A 24496-nucleotide genomic window follows, 5' to 3' on the forward strand; every position below is an offset into this window, starting at 1 on the left:
TTGATAACCAGCAGATAACCATTGTTCACATTTTGTTTGAGGCCTCAGCTTCGGAGGAGGAAAAGTCCTAAGGAGAGGATTTTCCATAAAAGATGTCTGTGACATAGCCCCACACCTGTGTGCAGGCAGAGACACAGAGACAGCCCTGCCCAGAGCCACCACTGTCAGCAACCAGGGGATGGCGCTGGTTCTTACCCCTTCTCTGTGTGAGAAGGGTTTATTGCTCACACAAACACCAGCCTCAGTGCCCTGGCTCTGGTGAGAAGGGTTTATTGCTCACACAAACACCAGCCCCAGTGCCCTGGCTCTGGTGAGAAGGGTTTATTGCTCACACAAACAGCCTCAGTGCCCTGGCTCTGGTGAGAAGGGTTTATTGCTCACACAAACACCAGCCTCAGAGGCCAGCAGACTTTACAGAGTAAGTTGTTTGCTACAGTTCCAGAGTAGTCACAAGTTCATTGTTCCAAGACAGTGTGTAACTTCCTAACCCACAGACAGCTGCCACAGGGTTTATTTTGCTTTTCTAAGCTATCACCTTTATTTAACTCTGCTGCACTGTGCACACTTTTGCTCAATAGGCTTCTGTCTCACTTGCACACAGATGCTTCTGTTATAATTCTGAACTCTTACTTTACAACCCTACCCTCACATTATCAACCCTGCACCACATCACCTTCACAGTTCCTCACTTACTCAAGGCATGCTCTTACTTACAACCATAGAAACATAATTATTTTATGTATTATTTTTCTGTTCATGCCTGTGTATTGTATTTTTACATCAATCCAAGCTTCTTCCCAGGCTGCAGATCAAATCTTTTGGTGTCTCTGGAAGTTTCTGGTTTTCCAATTCCCACATCTCCCCTCTCTCTGTATTAAAAAAAAAAAAAAATTAATAGATTTTTAAAGTATTGGTTGTATATATTAATGTAAATAAGATATTATTATTATTAGTAGTAGTATTATAATAATTCAAATGTATTTAAAATTTTGTTATATTTGTTAATTATGGTGTTAAATTTTATTTATTAAATTTTTAGTTAGGTTTTATTATTTATTCTTTTTATATTTTTCAAAGTTGTATATTTTTATAAATAGATTTTGAGTTATTAGATAAATTTATAGAATATATTTCATTAGATTTTTTATATTTATGTTTGTGTGTTAATAAAAGAAAATTTATTGCTGCTTTGTTTTGTAAAACTGTGTGTTTAATACTTTTGATATCTGTTAAAAGGTTATTTCATGTAAAGGATGTAGAGTCAGATTGCTTATTTAGATAATATTTTAACTTATTTAATAGTTTTAGTGTTGTTGAAGTAATAGGTGGCATAAAAAGTGATGTGTTTTTTTAAGTTTCAAGGTTTAAAATTATTTTTATATTTAGATTAGTATTGATGGATAAATGATTTTTTCATGTTATATGTCGGTAATTATTTTTATATTAAGAGTTAATAATGTACTTGGTTTTCATCATATAGATTATTTATAATTGGTATATTGATTAGGTAAGTAAAAAATGGATTTTTTGAGTAGTGATAGATAAATACAAAGTATTAAACTTGAAACTTTAGTTGAAGCTATTTAAATGTTTGGTTTAGGTTGGTTAATTAGTAAAGTTGTATAATTAAAAGTAAATAAACTAAATAGAGGCATAACACTTGATGGAATTTTATATTTTTAAGTTATTATTTACTAAGAATTTTATACTATTGATTTATATTTATAAAGAAACTTAAAGTTTATAGTTTTTGGTGGGTGCAATACAAGATGCTAGGTGTGAGTTGGAATTTTTGTGTAATTTACATTGTTTTTTTAGTGCTGGAGTGGTCAGTGTGGTTTTTGTGTGATGTGGTTTTATGTTTTTTATTGAAATTTACCTGGGTTTTTGTACTTGTTGAGATGTGAGTAAACTTTATGTTTTCATATGAGAAATAAACTATTGATACATTTTGGTTTATAAAATTGCATAGAGATGAGTAAGATACTTATTTAAGACTTATTTATTATTATATTTGTTTTGTTATAAGTATGAAGAAATATTAGAATAAAATAATGTATGCAGTAAAGGAAAAATTTAATTAATTAGGAATGATTTAGATTATATATATAATTAGTAACATGTGAAATTATACATTTATTAAGTAATAAAATACTGTATAATATTTTAGAGTTTGTAACAGTTGATAAATTTTAAATTAGCAGAAGGTTACACAATTGTTAAAATTAGCTTTAATTGTTATATTGATAAAGTAAAATTGTTAAGTTAATTATTTGAATTTTATTTTTGATGTAGCAAATATTTGGGATTGTTGTTAATTATTTTATTTCAGTACAGCCAGGGTTTGATTATAGTGTAAATTGTAATTGGTGGACGTTACTAAATACATTTTTATATAAGGTTTTTAAAAATAGTAGTTATCAGTAAAAATTTTAGGATTAAAGATTAATTAAATTATTTCATAATTTGGTTTTTAAAAGTATTTTTAGAATAGAGATGTTTTGAATACAGTAAATTTGTTTTTTAAAGTGGTTATAGACAGGATTGTGAATTTGGATATTGAGAGTGTGAGGGTGGAGGAAAAGTAGTTGTAGAAGAGGCTGAATACTTAGTATGAAACTTAGAAAAATAAATTAATGTTGTAGTTGGATTTTTCATGGAAGTGTTTTTGTAATAACAACTGAGGAAAGTTATAAGATTAATAGTTTGGAGGAGGTTTTTACTAAAGTTTAATTTTTTTTAAACTTTGAAAAATACTCAAAATTATGAGATAACATTAGGTTAAATGATAGAGTTAGTGTAGAGATTAGTTAGGGAGTTAACTTGGTTTCAGAGATGTATAAGTAGGTAGAGAATAAAAAAGCGGGATTTTGAAATTATGTGGTTTTGGTAATTCTATAAAGAGATGGTAAAGTATGTGCATGTCAGTTGTAAATATTCTAATAATATTTTATAAATAATGTTTATAATAAAATTAATAATTTTATATAATTAGTCTATTAGTAGTAAGTGTTTGGAAAAGTTAAGATAACTTTTAAAAAATATTTATATATTAGGGAAATGAAGTAAAAATTTTAAAATAGCATCATTAATAGTAATTGCTATTTTTTGGTGTTATTTATAAAAGATAAAAACTAGAGATTGTAATGAAGAATAGAATTTTTTATTAAATGGATGGTGTAATAAACTGTTTTTTTTTACTTATGAATAGGTGTTTGTTATTGTTTTATTTTAATTGTTTTAATTTGAGTTGTTTTACTTTTTAAAGAAAAATACCTATATACTGTATAGTTTGGATAAATGATTTTTAATAAAATTTAGGATAAGTTTCATTAAATAAGATTTAGAATTAATTAATTCTGATAGTAAGAAATAATAAACCTAATTTTAATAGACCATTACAGTGATAAAATGAAATTTAAGACTATTTAGACTTAAATGTAGTGAAATTTAATATTGTTTGATTTTATTAATTCTTGTGTTATTGAAGGTTGTTTTTAAATATTGAAGTTTTTAAAATGTTTTGGAGAAAGTTTAGTAGGTTGTTGGGTTACTATTACTACCTATATGTTTACATGGTGGTTTTATTTATTGGGAGCTATGTTTCTTGGTAAAAGATTTTTGTTTATGTTCTATTTAGAATAGTACTCATTTGTGTAGTGGTTTTTTTTTGTATTTAGGATATTGATTAGATTATTCTATATTTTTGAGGGCTTTGAGTAATATTTACTTATCAGGTTTTTGATATTTGAAGATTTTTTTATGGTTTTTGTTACTTTTTAAAGAGTTTTTGATTTAGAATTTGAAGAGTATTTGGTGTTTGGAGGAAATAAATTTGGAGTTATTTTTTGATATGGTTGAGTTGTATTTTTAATGTTAATAAGGTCTACTTTTGCTACATTAGTTTGATTTTTTTGTTTGGTTATGGGGAGGGTCTCTTGTGTAAGCCTGAGACTGGTATTAGGACTTTTTGTCTAATGTTTTATGGTCTGTTAAGGAAGAGGTGTTATTTAAAGATTTATAAAATATACTGAGAATTAGTGAAAATCAAGGAAGAAACATTATGGTAATTGAAGGGTGTTGTGTTTAAAGAGTTCTAAATCTTTTTTAATAACTTGAAATAAGGTGAGCTTAATCTACTTTTTCTGCCCCCATAAATGGCATGACCTGTGCCCACTATTTACAATTCACCCAACCAAAATCAAGAACAAATGTTGGCTGGGCTCTAAGAACTTGAAATAACTTAGAAGCAAAATAAATCACAGTTTTCTTTTTTTCCTTGCAGATGCTGGACTTACCTCTGTGGATGTGTGCTGAGCTCTCACTGCAGGAACCTGTCAGGCCTCGGTGGCTGTGAGTTCATGTTCTTCTCACTGGGGAATTGGAAATAATTAATTGCAGAACTAATTAAATTAATGACCCCTTTCCCCTTTTGTGCCCCGCCGTGTGGGACAGGGGCAGAGAGAGCGAGCAGAGGAGCGGCCGGGGCTGGAGAGGGGCAGGAGAAAGGCAGAGGGACCTCCCTGGTGTCCCCAGGGCACTGCGGGGAACAGAAGGGACACCGTGAGGGCAAGGGCAGGTGAGGAGGGGACAGCCTGGGGCAAAACCCGGGTTCACCTGCAGGGAAATGAGTCAGGGATGTTTTGGAGGGAAGAGCTGAGGGGATGAGTCCTCCCAGCTCGGCCCAAGGGGGAGCAGAGGTGAAGGCCAATCCAAGCCAGCCCTGCTCAACCTCTGAGTCCCAGAACAAATCCCACAAACTGAGGGACTAAAAATACATAAAAACAGAACCAGGAGCAAACCAGAAGGCTCCTGGGAATCCCATTACAGTGTTGCCACAGCCTTTTTAGCAGGTTTTTTATTACAACACTGCATTTCCCTGTTGGGATCGTTCACTCTGTGGGCTGAGGGGCGGGGGTGGGTTGGGTCTGAACTCCCTCACGGCAGCCCTGACACCCTCAGGAACAAGGGAGGGAAAGCAGAGTCAGGGCTCCAGGCAGGGCAGGGTGTTCTACCCCAGAGCAGAGCCAGCAGCTGCCCCCCAGCCTGGCCAGGAGGGATCTGCTCTGGCTCCTGCAGGGAAGGAATGTTTTTAGCCGATTCAGCCGGCATTCCAGCGGCCTCATCTCCCGATTCAGCCGGCATTCCAGCGGCCCCATCTCCCGGTACTTTCCCCATCCCTGCTCCTGTCTGTTCTGAAGAGAATTTGTCCCACCAGCAGCAGGGGAAGGACACCAGCTGCCACCCTGGGACTGGGATTGTCCCCCTGGGGAATGCTGGCTACTGGGATTTAGAGCATTCCATGTATTTGGTTGCTGAAATCTCCCAGCCCAGGGCTTTTAGCTGACAGGGCAGCACAAAGATTGTTCTCTATGTGGTGCCTGGATTTGGGGTTTGGTATCAGCTTTGCTAGTTCAGGTGAGTTATACCCATAGCCCCACATTCCCTGATGAATTCCTGCTGGAATAACCTGACAGTGCCTCATGGAGAGTGGAAATTCCCACACAGAGCTACCACTTTTACACCAGCTGTGTCAGGAGCCAGCAGAGGTTCCAGGGAAGCTGAGTGGGATCTGGACAAGGACAGATCTATATTCCATAGAACTTGCTGTTTAAAACCCTCATCCCCTAGCTCTACTTATGTCCCTGGGATCACTTGGCAGAGTTCCCTGGAACCCAGCTGATTTCACACCCCCACCCCTGGAGCTTGGACTCCCATTGATATTTCAAAGCAGGACAAGGCAGTGGCTGGGTGCACTCCCAGCCTGTGCTGAGGCAGCACACCTCTCCCTGAAGCCCAGCTCCTTTCAGAGTCTCAGCAGTAACCTTCTGCACGTTTTTTCCCCTCAGGAAAGGGATGCACATCCCTGCCTTCAGCACACTTCCAGTGGGACTCACCTGCAAAAGTTTTCCGTCACTTCTGCACTTCTAGCTGGCTCCCTGGAAAGTTCCAAACTTCATCCTGCTTGAACCTCTGATTTTGAGGCATCTCCAAGGTATATTGCTTGGGGTTCAGTATCTGTGAGGGAAGATGACTTTGGCTTTAGTGCTGCTGAGGGACGATGGCCTCAAGCTGGAAAGGAGAGAGGAGATTTGGGGTGGCCGAGACATACCTGGGAGCTTTGTGGGAGTTCTGGGAGGTCAGAAACGGGAACTGCTGTCCGACCCCCTCTGCAAACAGCCCGTGCCTCCATTCCAGGCAATGCCAGCTACTCCTTGGGGTCCTTCTGGGCTGTCGGTGGTGTCTGTCCGGGCTGAGGCGTTTCCACATACCTGATCAGAGCAGCCCCAGGCTGAGGGGCCACAGGCAGCGTTTTAGCCGTGTCTGTGCCAGCGCTGTCCCGGTACCCCGGTGCCCACACCGGGACGTGTGTTCGACACGCTGCAGGCACAGCTCCTCCTGCAGATCCCAAGGGACGTGAGGGCTGCCAGCCCTTCGGGGGTTTCCGGCCTCCTCCAGGCCCACACCGGGCACAGCCGCAGCGGGAGCAGCGGCCCCAGCGCTATAGCCCCTCTCGTTCGGCGGGGATCCCCCGGGGATGCGGACACGGAGCCGGGGGATGTGGGCGCTGTGGCTCTCACAGGGGAGCGCGGTGTCCCGGTACAGGGGAGCGCGGTGGCCGCGGTACTGCCGGGCCGGGCTCGGTACCCCCGTGGAGCTGAGGGCCGGCGCCGTGTCCGCCAGGGGGCGCCCCGCGGGATGGCCGGCGGCGCTGAGGGAGCGGCGGGGCCCGGGGGGTCCTGGGGCTGCCACAGGCGATTCACCTGCCCTACCCGTTTCCAGCCGTGATCCAGGGGCTACTCCAGGGAAGCGCTGTCTTCCTGGGGGTCCGGCACCATCATAGCCCCGGTTCCCCACGGCCCGGAGCCCCAGCGGGACCCTAGCCCTGCACTGGCCGGAGCAGGAACGGCAGCGCTGGGCTCAGTCCCAGCGCCCATCCCGGAGCGGCTCTTCCCGCCTGCAGCGATTCCAGTCCCGCCTAGATCATCCAGCCCCGCACTGGCCGCAGCCGGAGCAGCAGCGCCGAGCTCGATCCCAGCGCTGTCTCGGAGCGGCTCTTCCCTCCTGTAGAGGTGCCGGTCCGATCCTAGTCCCAATTTCGCCTCGACCATCCAGCCCTAGCACCCACAGCCTGCCCGCCTTCCACAGCAGACACCGGCAGGACCAGGACCCGAGTCTCCGGGTCCAGATCCCGATCCCGGTCTTACCTGAGCGCCTTGGGCTCCACGCAGTACCAGACCCCGATCCGGATCTCCTCGCAGCGCTCCGACCGTGGCTCCCGCAGCATCCCAAGCCGAGCATCCCCTGAAGAAAGCGGGACAGGGGCGGATCCGCCGGCTTTTATGGGCGGGAAGGGGGGCGGGGGGGGAGGCGGGGCCCCGGGGGCGGGGCCGGCGCAGGTGTGAGGGGCGGGGTCACCACAGGTGTGAGCGATCCCAGTGCGGCTGCGCGGGGCGGGGCCTTGGGGATTTAAGGCGCGGGGAGGGCCCCGCAGACCCATTTGCTCCTCGGCGTTCGGTGGGGTAGGTTGCTGTCGGCCGGGGCTCTATGTCTCTGTTCCTCTATATTTTCTTCTGCGTTTCTTTTCTTTTGTATTTCTTTTTCACAATACCTCTCCTTTCTCCCCTCCCTTCCTCCCCTCCCCCACCCCCCACACCCACCCCCCCCCCAAACCCCCCCCCCTCCCTCTCCCCCCTAGCCCTCCCCTCCCTCCCCCCCTACGGCCGCCCACTGCCCCCTCCGTCCCATCCCACCTCCCTATTCCCCTACCCTACCCTACCCTACTCCTCGATCCTTTCCTTCTCCCTTCCCTCCCCAGCCGGTTTCCCCCATGCCCCGTCCCCTGCCGCCCTGCACACCCCGACCTCTCCCCACCTCTCCTCACGTATCCCCCCGCTCCCCTATTCTCGTTCTCCATTCCCTGCTCTCTTTCTTTCCCCCCTCCTGACCCCGACCCCCTCCCCCGGGCCCCCTCCTCCGGACGGGGTCCCGGCCCGGCCCCCTCCCGGGGACCCCCTCCTCCGGACGGGGCCCGGAGGGGGGAGGGAGGTTCGTGTGTGTGTTTTTTTTTACACGTGTACGTGTGGTTCACGGCGCAGAGTGACGTGCTCCCCTCTGCTTCCCCCCCCCACCCCACCCGCCCCCCCTCCCACCCGGGCCCCGTCCGGAGGAGGGGGGTCCCCGGGAGGGGGCCGGGCCGGGACCCCGTCCGGAGGAGGGGGCCCGGGGGCGGGGTCAGGAGGGGGGGAATGCCCCCCCCCCTCCCCCGGAGGGGGCCCGCCCCGCCCCCCCCGGGACCCCCTCCTCCGGAGGGGGCCCTACCTACCTACCCCCCCCAAGGACCCCCTCCTAACGAGGGGGCCCTTCCTAACCCCCCCACCACCCCCCAAGGACCCCCTCCAAACAAGGGGGTCCCCAAACCCGATCCCCCATCCCGGGACCCCCTCCAAACGAGGGGCCCCCGTGGGATGGGGGAAGCGGAGCCCCGGCAGCGCCCCCTGCGTTCACAACCATGGAACTGCATGGGGACAGCACCGGGGCTCCAGCGGGGCCGGGGGCGCCGGACTCCGGCCCTCTGGGCTTTATTGTTGTCCGGCACCCCCAGCCCCGCGGCTGAGGGGAAAGAAGGAACGGAGAAAACGGGAAGAGAGGAGGGCTAGCAGGGAGGAAAGCGAAAGGGAAGGGAAAGGCTGGAAAGGGACAGAGGGACAGTGGACAGAGAAGGGAGAGGGGGAACAGAAAGGAGTAGCGGGATAGGGACAGGACAGGAAAGAGGAGAGCAGGGGGTCAGATTTAGGGGGAGAGGAGGGGAGGGTCTGAGGGACAAAGAAGAAGAATACGGGGAGAAGGAAGAGTAGAGGAGGGGACAGGAGGGGAGGCCGAAAGGGGGGAAGAGAGAGAAGGGGAATACAGAGAGGAAAAGGAACGGCAGAGGGGTAGACAGTAGGTAAGGCCGAAAGAGGAGGAAAAGGAGTCGGCTTTGAGGAGGAGAGAAAAGGGGGGAGAGAGAAAAGCAGAGAAATAAGGGGAATACAAGCAGGAGAAAGGAAAGGTAGAGGGGGGAACAGGAGGGGAGAAAACGCTGCGGAGCGGGGACAGAAGACACCCGTCCGCAGCGTGCTCCGAGTGAGCAAATGGCGGCCAAAGCAATTACCGGATGTTAAATAACCTCGGCCCCGCCCCGCGCAGCCGCGCTGGGGTCCCGCACACCTGAGCCGGAGGCGGGACCCGCCCCTGAAGCTCCACCCCCGACCCCGCCTGACGTAGCCCCGGCCGCGCCTCACGTAGCTCTGGCTCCGCCCCCGAGCCCGCCTCACGTAGCTCTGGCCCCGCCCCCGAGCCCCGCCTCACGGAGCCCCGGGCCCGGCCCGCCCTGCCCGGTAAGGGGGCGGGGTCATGGCTCGCGGCCCCGCCCGTGTCCCCCTCACCGGCCCCGCCCGTGTTCCCCAGACCGGCCCCGCCCGTGTCTCCCGGGCCAGTCCCGCCCGTGTTCCCTCATTGGCCCCGCCCGTGTCCCCCGGGCCATCCCCGCCCGTGTCCCCCACACCGGCCCCGCCCGTCGCACCGGGCCGAACCGGGGCTGGGCCCGGCGCTGCGCGGAGCCCCGAGCGCTGAGGCGGGGTCGGGATGGGGCCGGGGTTCTGGCTCGGCTCCTGTCGGTGTCGGCTGCCGGGGGTCCCGAGCGGTGCCGCCTCTCCCGCGGCGGGCGCGGTGTGGGGCGGAGATCGGGACCGGGATGGCCGCGGGCGGCGGGAGCTCCAGAACGGAGAGGCTCCACACGGACCGAACCGGGAACCGGCCGGGGCGGGGGGGACCCCTGTGCCGGCCCCAGGACCCTCAGACCCCGCCGCTCCCCCGGGCCACGGAATCATTTCCCAGTGCAGGTCGAGAATTCTTTATGAGAAAACTCAAAACTCAGGGATACGGGATCTGAGGGGAGAGATTCTGGTATAAATTCAAAAAACATTGCGAAAAATAAATCTATGGAACAGTCCATGTCCTCTCCCAGCCTGGTTTCTGTGTGCTCGTCTGTGATTCCAACTGCTCCGATGGGATTTGCAGCCTGCGGGGCTGTAATGCCTTGCCGGGTGCTAGGCACGACAGGAAACAATGGGAAAACCCTCGGGATCAGGCCGTGGAGCCTCTCAGTAACCGTGTCCCAAAAGTCTGCAGTGCCCAGCGCCTCTGGCTGCAATTTGAGGGGTCCCAGCACAGGCCCCTGGCACAGGGCCCCTTGCTTCCCCAAGTTCCCTTTAGCCAGGATGATTTATGGGCTAGGAGCGCCCAAAGCCCTCAGAACTGGCCTTCGCCACTTTTTGTGGGACCTCTCCTCTCTCTTCCTCACCAAATTCCCACTGTCCAAACCCATCCCCTCAGTCTCTCCAAGGAATTGGGCTTGGATTTCCCAATCCAGGAGGGCAGAAATGCTGCTGTCCTTATTGTATATCCTAATTGCAGTAATTGCTTAAGAAATAATTGAAAGGAATTAAAGGAGTGAAGAGAAAATAAATAAGAGCTGCCAGTTCCAACTAAGGGATGCTCAAACCCCTTATCAATAATTTGCTTTAATTAACCAACTCAAACAAAGTCATTCACACCACATCGATACAGTATGACTCTTTTTAATGGAGTTACAGATAAATATTGCAGAATGTAAAAAGCTTTATAAACCCAGAAGCTCTTTTAAGAGATAGTGTACAACTGCAGAGAGTCTTGGGATTCAGGAGAAAAATCCCCAAGTTTTCAGTCTTTAGCATCTTTCACTCTGTGGTCACTGACAGCAAACGTGGCTTCAGCCTCAGGAAGGCACGGGGAGTCAGGGATGTCACGGATCCTGGTGTCACCTCAGCCTTTCAGCAGGCACAGTCTGCAGGGAGAGAGAACAAACGGGTCAGAATGGACAGCCTAATTCCAGAAAATCATCCCAATCCATAAAGCACTGGGCAGAGCTGTAAGAACTTCCCAAAGGTTCCTTTCCCTGAGGACTGAGGGCTCCAAGCTAAAGGCACAGGCTGGACCTGCCATGGAGCAGGAAGGAAAAGCTACTGGGCCAGTTCCATCAAACATTCCAAAATCAGGCTCCTCACCTGGTGGTGGAAGCACATCTTCTCTCCTGTGGGTTTTTGGGGATCTGCAGTGAACTGCAGGGGGAAAAAATCCAAACCCCAAGTATCTCCCACGACTGGAACAGAACAGTGGGGAAAAGGATGGAGGGGCAGCTCCTGGGGTGAATAACTGGGATCCAACCCCTCCAAACCAGTGGAAGCAGAGGCTGAGGGACAGAGCCCTTGGGCCCAGTTGGCTGGGATTCACAGGAAAACTGCTGGGTTTGACTTTGGCAGCAAAGCCCAGCTGGTTATCACCTCACCACCAGGTACAGCAGCAGCGCCCACCGGGACCTGGCCAGGTGTGTGTGCCTGGCACAGGGCTCCCCAGTGCCTGGCAATCTCTGTGCCACAGGGCACTGGCCACTAAAACAGCTCCTACCTGTCCTTTCACAAGGCAAGATGCTTTTTCCATACAGCAAATGTGTTTTGAATTAAGAAGATAACACTACACTCAACTGGAGAATAAAAAAGTGAGATCTGTTACATTTTCCTAAGTCAGGCAAAAAAGAAAACCAAATTAAAAAAAAAAAACAAAACAAAAAACAGAAAAAAACCCCCCACCAACAATGAAAAAACCCCAACATATTAAGCATATTTCAAGAGTGTTTAAATCAGAATGAGCAACTTGGAAAGCTTGAAAAGCTGCAATGCTGCAAAAATATAATGCTGCAAAAAAAGCCTTTTCTTACATCACATGTTAGCCCTGTACCTGCACAAAACCCTGCCAAACTACCAATTCACCACATACAGTTATTGAGCCATTCCTGTCTTTGAGCACGAGTCAAGCTAAAGCTATGGAGATAAGAAAAACTCAGTGCTGTTCCTTTGGAAATCACAGAACCACAGGGAGGTTTTTCATTAGCTTAGGAAAATGCCCAGCATTTTCAGTAGATACTGAATAGCAGGGAGTCACCAGATTTTAGTAGAGCAAACATCAGCTTGATTTATGATATTATATTTCAATGGAAAGCTACAGCAAAAGCATTAGGTCCATTTGCACAAAAGGTAGAAGAAACATGACTAAAAGTTAAGTGAAGATCTGGAAAAGTGAATCAGAACTAACTAGAAACAACTTATCAAATTACTGAGACATAAATAGGAACCTAATGCTGTGCTTGATAGACAGAAAATGCTAATTACCATGAAAATTGAAGGCAAGTTACTGAAAATCTTGCATAACACAAGATTCCAATGACATGAAGCAGACCAGCACATGCTACAATGCACTGAATTACTCTGGGTGAAATAAGCTGTTCTGCAGAAACTATTGGAGCACAATAAGGTTTCACAGAGGTGAATTAAACAAATTATTAATTGTAAGGTTAAATCTCACCCTTTCCAGCACCTCTTCCAAGACAGCTTGACTTTGCAGAGTGAGTGGTTGCTCATGGATGACAGCTTGCTTTCCCGGGGTGCCTAGGATATAGCTGAGATGCCACACGTCAGATCAGGCACAGATTCCCACCCTGAAGCCAAAATCCAAACCCTGCACTCCTCCAGAGCCCTGAGAGACAGCCATGGATTCTGGGGCTGCAGTGAAAACTGCACAGGCACCGAGAGCAGTGCAGGGCTGGCTGGGAGGGAGAGGCAGCATTACTCTCCAAGGGAAGTGCCATTCTGCAGCCAGGTCAGTGCTTTAGGGAATTTTACTGCCAAAAAATAAGGTATCATAGCTGTGGAATTAAGAAAAAAACCCAAAAGCACTGTCCAGAGCATGAGGGTGAACATCCATAGCAGTACAAAATGAATGGGAACTTCAGAAAAAAACAGAGACTGAAACTAGTTCAGGTGAACACTGTCTGTCAGAACAATGCTTGCAAAAAGGAACTTGGGCACAAAGCCTTGATTCACTATATAATTATTGAACAATACCTTAGGACCACTTTTAAGTGCTATAAACGAACTAAACCCAAGCACACTTTCATTTTCTAGACAGATTTTAAACAGCTGAGTGAGAGCCTCAGGCATGCACTCACCTGTAAGATTTGCAGGGGTTTTGCCCTGGGGTTTTGTCCTGGGGTTTTGTCCTGTCAGCTGTCAGCTGTCTTCAGCGTTCTTAGCAGGATCTGAAAGTTCACAATGTTGTTATCATTATATCCAAGGCCACCACTGACAGTTATGCAGTAAATATTGTCAGGTAGGTTGTGAGCACTAAACCCAGGCAGCAATGGGCTGTTCTGGGTCAGTATGCCCAGCAGCGGCAGCAGGAAGCATTTCTCAGAGCTTTCCAGAGACCTCTTGGATGATTGGGGCACTCCTGTGCAGACATAGATTGTTCAACAGTTGTCACAGACATCTTTTATGAAAAAGCCTTTCCTTGGGATTTTTCCTCCTGAGAAGCTGAGAGGCCTCGGGAACAAAATGTAAACAATGATTACCTGCTGCTGTGGAATGCAACAGGTGCAGCTGTGACTGGTCGGTCTAGGATGTTTGTAATTAATGGCCAATCACACTCTGCTGGCTCAGACAGAGAATCTGAGACAGAGCTTTTGTTATCATTCTTTCTGATTCTGTTATATTCTTAGCCAGCCTTCGGATGAAATCCTTTCTTCTATTCTTTTAGTATAGTTTTAATGTAATATATATCATAAAATAATAAATCAGCCTTCTGAAACATGGAGTCAGAGCCTCATCTCTTCCCTCAATGTAAGACCTCTGTGAACACGGTCACAAACAGCCAGGACAGCTTTGGGGCTGGAGGTTGGTGGCGTGGCACAAAGTGTGAGGCTGGGCATTGTGCAATGGCACTGTCAGAAGTCCCGTTGTGGATGAGGTTCAGCGGCTCACACGGACCTGAGCTCATGAGCTCGTTCCTTCCCCGCCGGGCTCGGGCTTTGTATCCTGACTCCTCTTTTGCGCTGGGTGGTGCTGCTTCATCACAATCCCCACGGAAAGGCACCAGGCTGCTGAGCTCGGGGCTTTGGGCGTTCACTGCTGCCCCAGATGTGCGGGGTGTCTCTGCTCCGGCCCGTGCGGATGAACAAGAGTCTGGACTCTTCACTGTTCGCTCTTGAGGTTGTTTATTAATTCTTATCTATAAAATTTTCTTTCTGCCCAGCCGAGATCTGCTCAGCAGGGCAGCCACAGGCACTCTGTGTTGTCCTTTTATACTGCAAACTACGTATAACATATTTACACTTAATTCCCAATACCCATCACCTGTGTTAGACAGTGAGCTTCTACTCTAAACCAATCCCAAAGTGCCAACACCACTGCAGAAAATGGAGAGCAAGAAGAAGAAGGAGAAAGGCTGGACATGCCCAGATTCCTCCATCTTGTCTCCATAACCCCCATACCAAAAATCCTAAAATCTACATTTTCACCCTGTGATCATTTTGTTATTACACCATTCAAACCTGTGTGACTTTCATGTCCTCATACAAAGTTGGTGACTTGCTCCAGGGGTCACAATCAAATCCCCAGGTGTTCTGAGCTGTGTGCTGGGGTCTCTGAGACCCCCGGCGGGGTCCTGGCAACTCTGGACACCTGGAGGGATGCACTGAGCTCTGACAGTGAGGGAGGCATCAAATGCTCTTTGTTAGAGAGAACACTGCAAGGTGGGAACAGCAGGGACAATTTTCTGTCCCTGAGATGCTGAGCAACACCCACACACAGCATCCTGGCCACCCCAGCCACGGGTGTGGGCATCCAAGGTGTTACAGGAGGGGTTTTCTCTCAGCATAAGGACTCTATTAACCCTTTCTGCTGTCAGACAGAATGGATGTACCCATGAGGCCTTCTTGCTGCATGGTTGGACAGAGCCAAGGACACACAGGTGCCCTGCAGGAGCTGCTTGTCTCTGCTAGAGTGGCCTGAGCTGGTCCTTGGGACAAGGGCTCCGTGTACGACCTCTTCCCATCTGCCTGTGAATCCCATCTCATGTAGGATCCTTCAGACCTCCTCCTTGGCTTAGCCCCACATGGGTGAACTTCCTGGGGGAGAAATTACCCATATTTATAGCCAAAGCATGGTCTCCACCCCCTGTAACATCTCTCAAGCCTCTGAGCAATCAGAAATACCTGTGGCTGAGCAAGCTGCTCTCACAGAAAATGTCCAGCTCATTGCAGGGGCTTGCACTGGGTGACCTCTAAAGGTCCTTTCCAGCCCAAACCATCCTGTGACTGAGGAAAGGGAGAGAAACACGTATTTCCATGTGTGGCTAAACCAACCAAGATGATGATGGGGAAGGATTTGCCTGCAGTCAGCCCCACTGCCAAGGGGCAGAGATGGAAGCTGTCCTCAGCTGCTGTGCTCTGCTCTAACCCCCCAAACCCAGATTAAACACCCACATGAGAAACCACAGAGCTCAGTGTCAGAATCCTGGGCAGCAGGTAAGAGGAGAAAGGGACAGAAAGTGAGGGATGCAGGATGGGAGCCTGCAGGGTACCAGGAGCAATTTCCTCCCTGGTTCTTGAGGGGACCACTCCAGAGTAGCAGTGGAAAAGGGCAGAGGAATGAGAGAGGTGTAAATTCACGTCACATGCTGCAGGCTGAGTTTACAGAATGACTCCAGAGAATTTCCCATTCCCACTGCGGGAAGGAAGGAAGTCAGCACTGATCCTATGGCACTGAGAAATGATGAGATGGATCCAGGAAGGACATAAAATGAAACAGGAGGTTGGAAACAAAAAAAAAAAAAAGGTAGAAAAATAAAGGTTAAAGAGAAGATGAGGTAAAGAAAAGTCAAGATAAGTGTAGATAAGACAGAGTGCATAGAGCAGATAAAAGAATAATGCAGGAAAGCGACAGGGCAGCCAAAAAAGGAAAGGAAGAATTCCTGAGAGATAATAAAAATTTCGGCAGTCCAGCATGGATTCAAAAATTGTCCAGGATCATGGCTGAAGCATTTTCCAGGACCAAGTCTAGGACATGCACTTCTGTGAATCAAAGGAAGCTTACAGAACACAGAAAAATGTGCTTGAGCATGTCCAAGGCCATTCTGCCTGGAAAACTGCAGTGGGGGACAGACAGCGCCCACATTACAGACCATTAAGAGTCATTTTTGGATTGAACAATCATCAGTTCTCAGCAGAGCTTCTCTATTTTCTTTGAAATTTTCTACACATGAACCTGTTCTACCAGCATTAATCATTCAAATGGGTGATAAGTGGACAAGGAACTATCAAAAAAGAAATATGAAGAAGTAATTCTCCAGGAAAAAACAACCCAAAGTCCCTAGATTTTAAATGCAGAGGTCTTTGCATTTATCCTTTTTGAATAGAGAACTTTTACCTTTGATTTTTGTAGTCAGAGTATTTATTTGTCAGGAGGATAATAGTTTCCTACATATTCATTACTGTACAACCATAACGTCTCTATCAAATGGGTGAGGAGAAAATGGGAATACTGTGTGGAATGTGCAGGTTGTGCAGAGGGGTGGGAGATGCCCTGGGAACATTCCAGGCTGGACTGGATGGACAGGTGAGGGCTCTTGGCAATAAAGATAAATCTCACTCAATAAAGCCAACAAAACCAAAGGAGTGAACCAACCCCATGATCCGCAAATGAAAAATTATAAAATGGGGATTAGGAAGGGATAAAAAGTTCTGGGAAGCCACAAATCTGAATAAATAAGCATCAATTTTATTGAATCATGAATAATTTAAGACTGGTACAATCATCAGCTTTATTCTCCATGACACGGGGTGGGGAAGGGGTAGAAACAGGGAGAGTGAGAAAGGGGAGGCATGATCTCAAACAGACCATTCACAAATTCCAATCCTAAATGAGAACTGAAAATTAAATAGGGAGAGGAGCAAATGGAAAACATCATAAACGTACACAAAATACTCAATTCCTAGTTTTCTCTTTAAAAATGGCTAGAAAAAATTCATCAAAATGCAGCACTTTTAATCAAATATTTACATTTCTATGTTACAATGAAAAAATGTACATCTTATAGAACATATTTCATAAACTGTTCCACTGGAAACGACTAGATCAAAACAGCAACCTTCCATTTAATATCAACAAAGATTTTTTTGCTTTGTTTTTGTATATTATTTTTTTCTTGAAAGAAAATTGCCACATTTAGACAAGATTTCATACACATAATATCGAAGTTAAGCATCAACAATGAAATATCAAGTTTGCTTCTTTCAAAATGTACAAAAAGGCTAACCAACCCCCTCCCTCCCCTTTCCCAAATAAACCACATCTCATTTATGGCCTGTATCATTCTTGGCAGTTCTGAAGGAAAGAAAATGGTTTATTCTCTCAATTTATAACTCAACACGAATGTTGCATAGAATCTTGCATTTCTCGTTGATATTTTTTTTAAACAAGCCAACTTTGTAAGGAGGAGAAAAAAGGAAGGAAAAAAAATAAAAAAAGGAAGTGTTTTGAAAAAGCCTTAAATGAGAAGAAAGCCACCTAAAGAAAGAGTTAATCTATGAAAAGTCCTGATAAAAACTAAGACGTGTGCACAACAGGTAACCCTGCCTCCCGAAGTTTCAGAAAAGACATGGAATATTGTGATGCTCAGAATGACTAGCCTATCCAAAATTGCCTCTCTCACTTTAAGCCAAGCTAGTGTCATTAAAAAAAGAAGAGATAATAGAAATTTCTTCCTGAGCTTAAGCACAGGATTAAACATGACAAAAAAAATACCCCGTTCCCCACAAATAAAACATTACTTTAAACTTGTCTTTCAGCACTCAGTTAAAGGTCAACCGAGACATTTTCTAGAATATTAAGTCCATTTAAAGCCCTAGCCCTGCAACTGGGTTTTTTGACAGGCACATGCTCTGTCTGCATGGATTCAGTTGGGGGATTAGGTACCAAAATTCACAGTAGTAGCAGGTAAAGTCAGTGCTGGGAAGCAGAATTGTCAAGACTACTGGGAAAATTAACTTTTCTCAAACTCATCATCAGCATGCTATGGATTTGACTCCATACAGATCTAACCCATTTTTTACAGTACCAAGAACTGGATTAGGAAAACTGGCTGAGTAACCTTTGTTATTCCATTCAGTGAAATAATGAAATCAGAGTTCATAAAGTTAAAACAGTAACAACACCAAGCTCTTCCCCCCCATCATTAAAATATTTAAATTTTTCCTTTTACAATATTTTTCTTTAAAAAAAAAAAAAAAGTTATCAGCACTTAAAAGTTGTAACAGGAGCAGATTCAAGACCAGCTTAGTAAGACAAAGTACAGTTATATTACAGAAAGTCATGAGGTATAATAAAACCATCCTCTCGAGCTGAGCCACAGAAGCATGAACTTGTTTGTTATGGTCCTTTAAACCCACAAGCTATTGACAAAGTGTTTGTAGTAAGATTTCTTTCTGTACATTGAAAAACCAGCATATTCCTGTAATTTATTAGAGCTGAAAGGCTTCTTTGTCCCTTCTGCGTGGATAAAACAGCTCTTCAGTGATTTGTTAGCTGGGGATTGATATGAACCTGAAACGTTATCTCATTTCCCTCCTTTTTTGTCACATTAAAACAAATTCTAGTATCTCATACAAACAATATTCACAGCAACTTATGATATTTCAAGAGATGACTTTAGCCCTGTTTCTTTAAATAAAATCCCATAATATACAGCACTAATTTAATCCAACACAATTAGTACAAAATAAGGCATCGCTTTTAGAAGTCAGCACCAGAGGAGAGCTGGAAAGGCTCGCACAGACCCCTCCTGAGCAGTGAGGGCTGGCTGAGGTACAGCTGCTGTGCTGGGGAGGATGGTGTCACGGGAAAGTGCAGCTCTTTGGGAGGGAGTGTTGTGCTTCCCAGCACAGGTACAAGCCTCAACACGGATCGTGTGCGTGTGTGCGTCACAGAGGAGGGGACACCAAAGCAGGTTCACAGCTCTGCCACAACTCAAAAGCATGGCACAGCTAAACTCAAAGGACACAGTACTCAGTACCTTATCTTTTTATTTCCAGACCTGAATACTGCTGAAATGCTATTTTTTTTTTTTAACTTTGCAATTAAAAAGAAAATTAATGGAAGTCTTGTCGCCAGAGTAGCACTGGAACTGCCACAGAGCTGAATTTTAATTAACCCCCTTATGGTTGTGCTGATTGGAATGAAACCTCTGAACAAAACCCAAAGTTTTCTAAAAACAGCTGTCACATTTCATGGCAAGAATTAAAAACTGAAAGTCTGACTCACCCCTTGGCAGGGTGCAGCTCACCCCTGTGTGTGTACAGAGCTCACGTGCCTGCGCACTGCCAAGGGTCCCTGGAGCTGTGGGGCTCCATGGGCACAGCCCTGCCACTGGCCCCTGTGAGGAGGGAAGCCCCCTCTCCTCAGGGTGGGTCAGTGGGGTGTAAACACCACAGAGGTCAGCCCAGCTGGTGGTGTGGATCTGAGTGGGAAGAGAATTGGGCCCTGACTAGCAAAAGGCTACCTGATTTTTCATTTGTAGCAGGATTGATTGCTACACAGTGTTTGAAAAAAACCTGATTTGTTCAGACTGTATACATATTTTTATATATTCCTATTTATATATATAATCTTTATAAACACACAATGAAAGAAAACCAAGGTTTCAGACTGGCAAGGAGAGCAGCGATTTTTGTTTTAGTTTTTTTTCCTTTTCTCTTTTTTTAATATTTATTCAAGCTTCCCTGTTTTGCAGCTTTGCCTTCATTTAGTATTATTAGGAGGCAAGTTGTAGATATTGTTATAGCACCAGAACTATATGAAGCTGAGTTTAACCCACAAAGCTGACTGGTAAAAGTCCAGCCCTCACGTAAATGTGTTTGGTCAGAAGCAGCATAGGCAAATATTCCCTCTCCCCTCTCTTTCCAGACAGTACATGGCACTAAGCTGCTTGCTTCACAGCTGTGAAACTGCCCCTCACCCCAGTCCCTTCAACTTGGTAATGATGATTATTTTTAACATCTTCAGGATCTTAGGCATAAGAGCTTACAGCAACTAAAAAGAAGGAAACAAAGGAGTAGTGCAGTTCTCATCATCGTCAAAAGAAAAACAATAAAAAGGTCACTTGGGTTGCCTGCACCCAGGTTCAAGATTGCTCCAAGTGTCTTGTTCTTGCAGCTCTTAATACTGAGATCCCAGCCCAGGAAGGTGTTCTTTTCATCAGTCTGTGATCAGGGCTCTTGCCAAGAGGAAACAGCTTCCGCCTGAGGGAGATCACAGCGTGGACTCCAGGGAGGAATCCAGGATGTCATCGTGGTGGCTGTTGCTGTTGGAGTCGCTGTCGTAGCTCTGGGGACTGGAGTAGTTGGCTGCCTCCTGGAGTCTCATCAGCATGTTCATCTGCAGAGCCAAGGAAGTTCATGATTATTTGTACTTTGAGGCAGGAACAACATTAACTGCACACGACAGCTACGGCGGCGTCGGCTTTGCCAGTGGGCAAGGAAGGAAAGGGAGGAATGAGCAGGGGCAGCAACACTGAGACTCAGAACAGAGGGACTGACTGATTTACTGGGATTTCCCTAGAAACAAGGCAAAGGAAAGAGCTCTGCTGCTCAGGAATGGGAGCTTACCAGAGGATCTCCCTCAGCATCACTCACTGGAACCTGCTTGCTGGCGGAGCCCTCCCGGGACACGGAGTAGCCGTCGAAGCCCACGTCCTCGGGCCTGAGCTGGAGCAGGGGGGGCCACTCGTGGTGCTGGGGGCTGGCTGCCCAGGGGTACGTGTCCATGACCCACTTGGCAGGGTCCTCCCAGGGCGCTCTCCTCCCATACAGCTGAAAGGGCACAAAGCCGTGTCAGACGTTCCAACCATCTCAGCCAATGCTACCTGACCACAATGAACGTGCCACGGTTCCTGTGCTGCAGGAAACACTTGGCAAGCAGGACTGAATGAGAGAGTTTCCCTTCCCTAAACACACACCAAGCCCTTTGTCATGGCACTGCTTTGGAAGGAGCTGACCACCTTCTCCAAGATTGCAGTGCCCTTCCTTCTCTTGGCACCAGCTGCAGGAAGAAATGCCTGAACATCACATCACCTAATTAAGTCAGCTTAAACAACCTCAGCGCACTAAAGAAGCCATCAGTGCTGACATCTGGGTTGCACTGGGAGCTGCCTTACAAATTGCCATCCATGGAATGTGGAAGAGGAAACATGAGATCTGTCACCAGGCAAGAATGGTGGATGTCAAGGCATAAAGTTTTCCATCAGATTTTTTTTTTGTGTTCAACCAAGGAAAAGCACCAGCAGCATTTGTCCATGCTCAAGTTCCTAAGCAGGCAAGCTCTGCTTCAAAACTTTTTTCTGGATGGAACAGACTGTACTACTGAATAATCCCAACGTATCCTCCCTGTTCTATTCTATTTGTCTTAGCTAGACAACACATTCATTTGAATGCTTCATGACTTCCAAAAGCATAAATACAACTACAAGTGGCTTTAAAACATTTATTTCCACTTTATAAATATCACCATCAACATCCTTCAGCAACTGCTGCTTTTCTCTGACATTTTGTCATTGTCCCCTTCCTGTAAAAACAAAGGCCTAGCAAAGAAATTCCCCAGTTCTCAGATGGATCTAGGACTATCTCACTTTCCTCAATGCTATTTCTCCATTGTATGTTTTTTGTGGGTTTAGATTCTGCATGCACAAAGTATTGAAGTGCTGTGAGCACCAGCCCGTGGTGTGCTGTGAGGCAGGAGGCTCCAGCAGATGGTGCCAGGCAATCTGAAACAGACCCTTCATCCCTCGGCCCTGCTACTTTACCTTCCCTGTAGCTGCAAGGTGGGGCCAGCCAGATTTCCTACTTCAACCTTGTTCTCAAATTTACAATGACACGTGTCATTTGTATCATAAAGTGGTGAGGACTTTGTATTTTTCACATCTTTTCTCCTGCAAAACTCTGAGCGGATCTGAGCTCAGGAGAGATAAATGCCTCACCAACCATGGCAATCAGGTCTGTCCACCCCTCCCAGTGGCACATTTTCCAGGGAGCAAGTCTTGGGACAAGGATGGAACAGGTTGCTCCTCAAAGCACAAAAGAAAAATCACTGGAGTATGAGTGACAGTGCAGGAAGCCACAGGGACTCTGTGTCCTCTTTCTGCGGGTGCTGCATTCTGTACTGATACACTAAGCAGGAAGAACTTGGGTTTTATACAACCTTCTAATTTCCACATCCCTGTTTTGAAGAACAAAACAAGCCAGCTCCCATGGGAGCAATTATTGCAAGGATTCATTTGGTTTGTTTGTATTTGACCCAAAATAATTCTCTAAATGAGAAACAGAAATACAAAAATAGCTGAGAGCAGATGCACAGAGATCAGAGCAAAATTAGGAGTCCACCTTTCCTTTCTAGGAGGCAATTTCGGGAAAGAAGATGTGCTCAGAGGAGTCTTTGTGGGGTGAGGAAGAGAAAACAGCCCCAGATGAAACCCACCTTTCCAGCACTAGCTTGTTCATTACCACCACTCTGGCTACTCTTCAAGTACTAAAGTGCATCTTCTTATCCATCAACCAAACAAAAGAGAAATTATTTAAATAGGGATGAATTAGTGCAATTTGGGGAAATGGGGCTGAAGGCTATAAAGAATCTAAAGCACAGTGGGAAACTGTGGGAAGTCCTCACACCTGGAAAAGCTGGAGGTACTGGGCAGAACAAGGAAGCAAAAGGATGGTTTTATCAATTACTCCCTCTCCACTTCCACTACCAATTTTTCAATGCCTTCCACAGGTATTGATCAATGATATGAGAGCTCCAAAACCCAGTGCAAGGAGCCCATCATTACTGTATCAGTTCTCCCCATTTCAAGAGCAAGCAAAACCACCTGCTCTACATTTTCTTGTTTTAGGTTGGAAAGGTTCCTGGCTCCCATTACCTTCCTTTAAAACAAGTTTCATGTAAAATGGTTCTCCTGTTCTATTTCTAGCAAAGTTCCCGAGTGTGTTTTGTATTCCAGGACCTGTTGTTTTCCTTATGGCAAAGAGTCTACCACAACTGTCCCAAAAAGAATGAGGTCTCCAAGTACTGGCAAATTTCAAATGGCAGCTGCCCAAATTGTACCCAAAACTTGGGAGAATTCATGTGTTTCACAATTTTTTAAGAAGCCATTAGTAAAAGATTAGTTCTAAACTGTATTTTCAAGTAGGTGCTGCTGGGCTTATTCTGTGAACAAAGAGCTGGTTATTAAGAAACCTCTTTTGTTCCCCTATCTGAATGGCAAGTCTACAGCAATTCTCTGCTGAACCCTCCTCCTGATTCCAACAAATTTCATAGTCATAGGGACACCAAAAACTATCTTAAATTGCCAGATTATCTGTGTTTAGTAATTGAGTCACAATCAACGATGATTTCACCTCATCCTCTGAAAGAATTATGAAGGAATCTACTAAAAAAATCATCTTAAATACTGAGAAGTAAACAAAATGTTACTGATACTGCTCCTGTACACATTCTCTCTGTGCAAAGCTTTGTTCCTATGCTGAGAGATTTGATTTCCAAAGGAAAATCCTGTGTAACACAGTTCATGATGATGAGCCTATTTCTGTGATGCACAGGATAATCTGAAGGTGTGCTTTTGGAACTCAGTATTGAAAGGCATTTGTACATCTAACTCCCCCCACTGCAAACATCAGCAGTTTGGCATCTAATCACTTCTTCCACTCTCTACTTCAAAAGTGCTTGAAGAGACTCATTGTGCCTGAAATTACTGACAACTCTGGTTACATTTGCATAGACATGCAGATATTCAACATGCAAGGCAGTATCTACAGAAAATGTTGCCACCATTGAGTTTTGCTGCCTTCTGAACAGATGCCAATCTAGAGCTATGATTTTCCCCTTTGCTTGCTCACCTGCAGCCCTTCTCTTACTGCCTCCAGAAGATATGGAATGATGGAGTAGTTCCACAAGTCAGTGAACCAAACTCTAGAACCATCTACATCTATTGGACACGAAAGGAAGAGCCGTGGACCTGGAGAAGGAAATTCAGAGATTACACTCAAATCACAAGCACAGTAAGCATCAAAAATAGGGTGATGACATCTAAAAGCAGGGTTTTAAAGAAAGCCTTTTTTATGTGACACAGCACAAGGAAGTACACAAGGAAATAAAATACATATATTTACATATGCCTGGGCACAGTACTTACCAATAGTAACATCAGAGGAGCTGTGAGCCTCCAAGAATTTGTTCAGATGTTGCCAGACCTTGGGAATCCAATCAATAATCTTCACCAGCTCTGCATTCCTCATCCTGCCACTGATCTCTGTTTCAATCAGTTTTCTCCTCAGGAAGCGGCCGAGAAAGCCCTTGACTGGCTCAGTGTGGTTTGCACACAGCACCCATCTATGGCACAACACCAGAAATGCACTTTATTTCTCTTCCATGCTACTGAGGGTAACTATTCCTGACTACATTTCTCTTCTTATTTCCAGATTATCAGGATCAGAATGGGCTATTCCAGTCATACTTGTTTTTCAGCAAAAGTTACTTTG

At 45.9% G+C, this 24496-nt stretch overlaps 1 protein-coding gene and 1 long non-coding RNA gene across 3 annotated transcripts in view; both read right to left on the reverse strand.

The window, feature by feature from the left end:
- Window positions 1–273: 273 nt before the first annotated feature.
- Window positions 274–7135, reverse strand: LOC132074828 (uncharacterized). 2 transcript variants are annotated; one of them, XR_009418659.1, is made up of 4 exons: window positions 6113–7135; window positions 5898–6018; window positions 4299–4373; window positions 274–869 (listed from the first exon to the last, which is right to left on the reverse strand). It is a non-coding gene; the product is annotated as an uncharacterized LOC132074828 (long non-coding RNA). The 2 variants fall into 2 exon arrangements; XR_009418660.1 differs by having other exon boundaries at window positions 274–867; window positions 4295–4373.
- A 9536-nt stretch (window positions 7136–16671) lies between these two features.
- NAV2 (neuron navigator 2) overlaps window positions 16672–24496 on the reverse strand; it is a 203079-nt gene continuing 195254 nt past the window's right edge. The window contains exons 34-37 of the mRNA XM_059475385.1: window positions 24151–24347; window positions 23855–23973; window positions 20576–20779; window positions 16672–20345 (exon numbers count right to left, since the gene is read on the reverse strand). Coding sequence (XP_059331368.1) covers window positions 20220–20345; window positions 20576–20779; window positions 23855–23973; window positions 24151–24347 — 646 coding nt within the window. The 3' untranslated portion in view covers window positions 16672–20219. The remainder of the gene's footprint in view (window positions 20346–20575; window positions 20780–23854; window positions 23974–24150; window positions 24348–24496) is intronic.

Source organism: Ammospiza nelsoni, chromosome 6 (genome assembly GCF_027579445.1).
Source record: "Ammospiza nelsoni isolate bAmmNel1 chromosome 6, bAmmNel1.pri, whole genome shotgun sequence".
Taxonomy (NCBI): Eukaryota; Metazoa; Chordata; class Aves; order Passeriformes; family Passerellidae; genus Ammospiza; species Ammospiza nelsoni.